The sequence below is a fragment of the Muscardinus avellanarius genome, assembly GCF_963383645.1.
Source record: "Muscardinus avellanarius genome assembly, chromosome: X".
In the NCBI taxonomy this organism is placed as follows: domain Eukaryota; kingdom Metazoa; phylum Chordata; class Mammalia; order Rodentia; family Gliridae; genus Muscardinus; species Muscardinus avellanarius.
The window spans coordinates 48,476,426-48,482,906 of record NC_137792.1 but is presented as its reverse complement, the minus strand read 5'-3'; the positions used below and the strand labels follow the sequence as shown (position 1 = coordinate 48,482,906).

General features: G+C 44.0%; 1 protein-coding gene across 2 annotated transcripts; it reads left to right on the top strand.

The window, feature by feature from the left end:
- Positions 1-4,317: 4,317 nt before the first annotated feature.
- Positions 4,318-5,094, top strand: LOC308278666 (spindlin-2B; the record flags this gene model as incomplete). 2 transcript variants are annotated; one of them, XM_080718580.1, is made up of 2 exons in its annotated part: positions 4,318-4,542; positions 4,846-5,094. In XM_080718580.1, 2 exons carry the CDS (start codon positions 4,318-4,320, stop codon positions 5,092-5,094), a joined length of 474 nt encoding a protein of 157 aa, XP_080574706.1. The 2 variants fall into 2 exon arrangements, with proteins under 2 accessions (XP_080574706.1, XP_080574705.1); XM_080718579.1 differs by having other exon boundaries at positions 4,318-5,094.
- Between the last annotated feature and the right edge of the window lie 1,387 nt (positions 5,095-6,481).

The window sequence follows — 6,481 nt, the reverse complement described above, 5'->3', positions numbered from 1 at the left end:
CTCCATTGGAGTCTCTACTCTTCTATCTGATTCTACCAGTATTTCCAAGCTATTTAGAAAATTTCTATCTAGCTTCCACATATAAGAGCAAACATAGATCTGCTTCTTGAGATTGGTTAATTTTACTTGGAGAATATTCTTGATCTCCATCCATTTTCCTGCAAATCACACAATTTTCTTTTACTTTATGGCTGAGTAAAATATATTTAAAATGTACAATATCATTAGCAATCAGGGACATGCAAATTCCATCTAACTCCAGTTAGAATGACAATCATCAAGAACACAAACAATAATAAATGCTGGTGATGATGTGAGGAAGTAGGAACTCTAATGCACCATTAGCGGGACTGCAAACTAGTACAATCATTATAGAAATCAGCTTGAAGGTTTCTTAGAATATTTGGAACCCAACTACCATATGACCCAGTAATATCATTCTTGGGCATCTCTACAAAAAATTAAAGCAGAATATAATAATAATAATTCCATATTTTTACTCATAGCAGAATAATTTACAATAGCCAAATTACAGAAGAAGCATAGGTGTTTATCAAGTGATCACAAAACTGTGGTTTATGCGCAAGGAATTTTACTCAGCCAGTTAATTTTTAAAGAAGGGCCAAAAACATATTGGGGAAAAACAGCCTTTTCAACAAATGGTGTTGGGAAAACTGGATATTCATATGTAGAAGAATGAAATTAATATCCTATCTCTCTCCCTGCAGAAGAGTCAACTCCAAGTGGATCAAAAACATAAAAATAGGACCAGAAAACTTTGCAATTACTAGAAGAAAACATAAGGTCAACTCTCCAACATACAGGCACTGATAGAGACTTTCTTAGTAAAACCTCCAAAGCTCAGGAAATAAATTGAAGAAGCAATAAATAAGATGACATCAAATTTTTAAAAAAAATTCTGCACAGCAAAAGAGCCAATCAAAATCATAAAGAGAGAGCCTGCAGAGTGGGAGATAATCTTTGTCAGCTACTCCTCTGATAGAAGGCTAATATCTGCAGTATACAAAGAACTTAAAAAGCTTAACACTAAAAGTCCCCAAATAATTCAATAAAACTGAGCAATTGAATTCTACAGAAAGTACTCAAAAGAAGAAATAGAAATGACAATAAATATATGAAAAGTGTTCAACATCATTAGCAATCAGAGAAATGCTAATCAAAACTACAAGAGATTAAATCTAACTCCAGTTAGAATGGCAATCAAAAATGTGAACAATAATAAATTCTAGAAATAATGTGGAGAAATAGGTAATTTTCTACACTGTTGGTAGAATTGTAAATTGGTATGATCACTATGGAAACCAGTACAGGGTTGCCTCAAAGAACTAGGAATGGAACCACCACATGACCCAGTTACACCACTCTTTGGTTTATTTCCAAAGAATTAAAATCAGAATACTAAAGTGATGCATATATACCCACGGTCATAGAAACATAATTCATAATAGACAAACTATAGAACTAACTAACCTAGGTGTCCATCAGTGATTAATGGATAAAAAAGTCACACACACACACACACACACACACACACACACACACACACACACTGGAACTTTAATAAGCCATAAAGAAAAACAAATATGTCATTTGCAGGAAAATGAATGGAACTAGAGAATATTATGCTAAGTGTGATCAGTCCATTTCAGAAAGCCAAGGGTCATACGTTTTCTTTCATATGTGAAAACTAAAAAGAAAATAGGAAACAAAAAGGTCTTTAGATAAAAAATGGGAGAGACCAGTAGAATAGAAGGGTATTAGGGAGGGAATAGGGGAGGGGAAAAGGAGAACTGAGGGAGGAAACAGGTTAAATAATGCTATGTCTATAGATAAAGGTGTCATACCAATCTTACTAATTTGTATGGGCACAGGGGAGCATTGTGGGATGCAGAGTGAAACAGACCAAGTACTGTGTTCATGTATCTTTATCTCTTCGAATGCCACTATGATGTATAATTACAATGCTCCAATAAAAGTATTAAAAAAGGATTCCAAGGACTAAAGAGAATGAAACAGACCCTCATAAGATCTACTGCATATATACAAATTGCTTTCCCTAAAAATTGTATGAATATTCATTTATATTACTACAGGTGTAAATCTCTTTAACTCTGCTCAAAGTAATTAAGTAATATGTTAATATTCTTTAATACATTAACAGTTGAATCAGAATTATTTATCTTATTTTCATTTTAGGAATTATTGTATTCTCTATGCCTCTTAATAACATTCAGTTCATTATCTGATTTAGATACCTTAAGTAACTATTAAGTGTTCATATTGTTTACTGGGTTTGAGGTTTGTTTGCTACTTTGTGACATGTTTTATTTTGATGTATTTTATATTTTAATAGATCAAATATTTACATGGGCACAAATTAAAGGCTGCCTCATATTATTTACGGAGTTAATACAATAGCTCTTAATGTCCAATTCTCTTCCACTGATTTATAAAACTTTTATTTTTTACTACTTCATATATCTTGTTTTCCAAGGTTTCAATTATGATAAACAGATCGAATTACTTGCTCTCCCAAAGGAGTTTGAAAAAAGTCAAATTATGGTTCATGGTTCATGGTAAAGTTGTGTTTCATGGGCCATCAGATAATAGAACAGGTAACATGTGCTAAATAATTATTCATAAAAATAAACGAGGAATGTTTTCAAAAATATCTACTGTCCATAGAAATAATATAGAGAAGGTCATCACATATGAATGCATAAGCAAAATGATACTAAGTTTGCCAAAGCATAGGGAATGGAAACAATAATGAAAAACAAAATTTTGCTGCGAGGTCAGGGAATGAGATGGAGAATTGAAGTTGATTTTCCTCGTATCGTTTTCTGATTTAAACAAGTGTTCATGTTGTATACGGAATTATTTTCCAGAAAAAGAAAAGAAAAAAACTGAGTAAGAAAAATCCTCAAGAAAAAAGGCCAGGGAAATCCAGTCAAGAAAATTAGATAGAGACTAGATTTAAGTGGCAGAATAAGCACCAGCTAACTTCATTCCTCCAACCCATTTTAACTGACAGGAGAGTCCAATGTATGTAGAAAGAACAGTTCACTAACAGTACTGTTAAAAACAACAAAAAAAAAAAGGTGGAATTCCTGGAAGATGGAAAGCAGATGGGGAAGGCACAGTGAGAGGATGAAAGTGCCTGTGGTAGTAAGAACCAGGGGTCTTTGAAATGAGAAGGGAAGTTGACCAAAAGGTAGTTGGAGGATTCAGGGCCAAGCTGATCAAGGTTATGGAGAAAGGTGAAGCCAGAGCTAATTGCACCTTCAGGACACCAGAGTGGGGCAAGGCTAGAGGGGTGGGGGTGGGGGAGTTTGGCAGGAAGGGGAGGCCTCTCTCCTGGCAGGAAGCTGCGCTACGGGAAGAGGGAGGAGACTGGAGCTGCAGCAGCAGCTAGTGGAAGCCCAAGGTAGCAGAGGGGCTGCCGCGGCTACCAAGAAGAAGGCAGAGCGCCGGCGAACCCAGCACCGAGGACCAGGACGCAGCCGCCCTCTCCGCCTGCGCGGCCGTGCTCCTTAGACTCGCTGCTCGCCCACGGATCCTCCCCTCTCAGCTCTGGCAAGCAGTCTCTGGGCTGGTCGCCTGCCGATCTTCCTTCTCCACGGGCTCTTAGCAGAGGCAGCGGCGAGGTGTCCGATTCGGGCACGTGAGGCCCGCGAACCCCGGCGGTGGACGCCAGGCAGGGCAAGGCCGTGGGTGGGCGCCAGGAAGGAGGGGGGAGGGGGAGGGGATGGAATCTGACCGGAGATGTATGGGGTAGAAGAGGGCGCCTGGCAAGGGTGCGGTGGGCAACTGGGAAAAGGGGGTGGTCTTAGGTTTGGAAGTGAGCACGGAGAAGCGAGGGAGATGGGGACCAGGGGAGCGGTTAGGATAGGTGGGGGCGTGGGGGCGCTCGGGGCAGGGGGCAGTCAGTGGGTGCCCAACAACGTAGTGTAAGCACAGACAGGGTGCTTTGCAGGGGGGATCCGGAGTGGGCGCCAGTGGCAGGTGGGGGCGGGGACAGAGGGCGCTGAGCTAGGGGGAGGTAGCCCTTTCCCTTCTGCAGAGTTCCTAATCCCAGCCAGCACTACAGCCGCTCCAGCCCTTCCCCGCAGCCTAAAAGAACCTAAGAGGCAGAGCTCTGCAGGCACGCAGCCAGGATTTCCAACACTGCTGCCAGGCTCGCGGAGAGAATTTAGGCGCCGGTGCAGGGTACAGAGAGACATCGCTACAGGGGAAGTTCGCCCCGGGCATGCAGCATATTCCTCTGTCTCTATCCTGTCTCATCTCCCCGCAGGCATGAAGACCCCCAGCGCACAAGAGGCCGAAGGGCAACAAACCAGGGCAGCTGCAGGAAGGGCCATCGGGTCTGCAAATGTGACGAAGAAAAAAGCTTCCCAGAAGAAGCAAAGGGGCAGACCTCTGTCCCAACCCCGCAGGAACATTGTGGGCTGCAGAATTTCTCACGGATGGAAGGAAGGCGATGAGCCCATCACCCAGTGGAAAGGAACTGTTCTGGATCAGGTGCCTATAAACCCCTCTCTTTATCTGGTGAAATATGATGGAATTGACTGTGTCTATGGACTGGAACTTCACAGAGATGAGAGAGTTTTATCTCTTAAGATTCTTTCCGACAGGGTGGCATCGTCTCAAGTTAGCGATGCCAGCCTTGCAAGTACCATAATTGGCAAAGCCGTGGAACACATGTTTGAGGGCGAGCACGGTTCTAAGGATGAATGGAGGGGGATGGTCCTGGCCCAAGCACCTATCATGAAAGCCTGGTTCTATATTACCTATGAGAAAGATCCTGTCTTGTACATGTACCAGCTTCTAGATGATTATAAAGAAGGTGACCTCCGCATCATGCCAGAGTCCAGTGAGTCTCCTCCAACAGAGAGGGAGCCGGGAGGAGTCGTGGATGGCCTGATAGGTAAACATGTGGAATATACCAAAGAAGATGGCTCCAAAAGGATCGGCATGGTCATTCACCAAGTGGAAGCCAAGCCCTCCGTGTATTTCATCAAGTTCGATGATGATTTCCATATCTATGTCTATGATCTGGTGAAAAAGTCCTAACTGTTAGGGTGAAATTGGCCGCATTTGTGGAAATAAACGTATAATTTGTGGAAACACACACACACACACACACACACACACACACACACAAATGCTGCTTTTCAGTGTGTTGAAAATTGAAGGGTCCTGATGGCCCGCCACCTTTGCCAGCATAACTGTTGTTTCATTCTGAAAAATACAGATTTTTGTGGACCTGACATGCCGTGTGTAAGCACTTTGTCTTGTGGAAAAGATTGGGTGTGTTTGGTGGATGGGGCATGAAAGGAAGGAACAGCTGTCAATTCAGGCTATGAGTGAAGTGCAGCTAGTATCATAATCACTCATCTAAAAATGGAATGGGACTTAGCTGGTCTGGTCTGGGGGGAGGGGCAGGAACCACCAAAGGTCTGTGGGGAATGGGAGAGGAGGAGGTGAGTGCTTGGAAAGAGGGTAGAGAGGGGCCAGAAACAGGGAGGCTTTCTGGGGGAAGGGGTGGACTTAAGGAAGGGGAATCGCCCCATTGGGAAGGATAACAGAGAGTGGAATCTCGGGGCCTAGCGGAAAGCAGACAGGATAACATTAGTAGCAAGGGACAAGGAGAGGCTGAGAAAGAGCCCAGAGAGGAAGGGGGAGAAAAAAGGAACAGGGATCTGGGGAGAGGCTAGAGGACACACACAAAGGGAGGGTCTGTGCAGTCAGTGCTAGCAGGGCCGGGAAGGGAAGGACACTGCCCTTCGAAGGAGCAGGCGCAAGAAGAAACACTGGTCGAAAGAGTGAGAATCCAGAGAAGGAGGCCTGGACAACGGGACCCACCAGGGATGGGAATGTCCAGGGGAAAGTTGGACTCTTGGCAGCTTGCCCACTGCCCTCTCTGGCTCTGTGCACAGAGAAAGTGACAACTGTCAAAGGAGGCAGATGGACTGGAGGTGTCCTACGAGGGCATTTTGATAGGGATGACTCAGACAAGTCAAGGGGGAGCCACGTTTATACCTATAAGGCCTTTCTTGTTTCAGTGAGTTTGGGCCACACCTGCTGGGCAGAACTTGAACCCTCCGCCTAAGCACACTAAGTCAAAACACACACCACACACACACACACACACACACACACACACACACACACACACCCCTACCTCTCTCTGGGCAGTGGGAAAATACTTTATCTACAAAGTAACAGAAACTTGCTGAACCCAGGTACAACAGTCTCATCATCATTTTTCCTCCTGTTGGAGTGCTCCTGGTCTCCCCCCTGGAGGAGGAGGGAGAGGCATCAGAGGATTGAGTTCAATGTCTCTTCGGGGCACAGGCAGTGACTGACTGCCCGTTTTTGCTCTCAGCAGTTGCCTGGAATCGTGGGTGACTCCAAACAGTGCTCCACCAAAGAAGGGTAGCCCTCTACCCCTGGAATC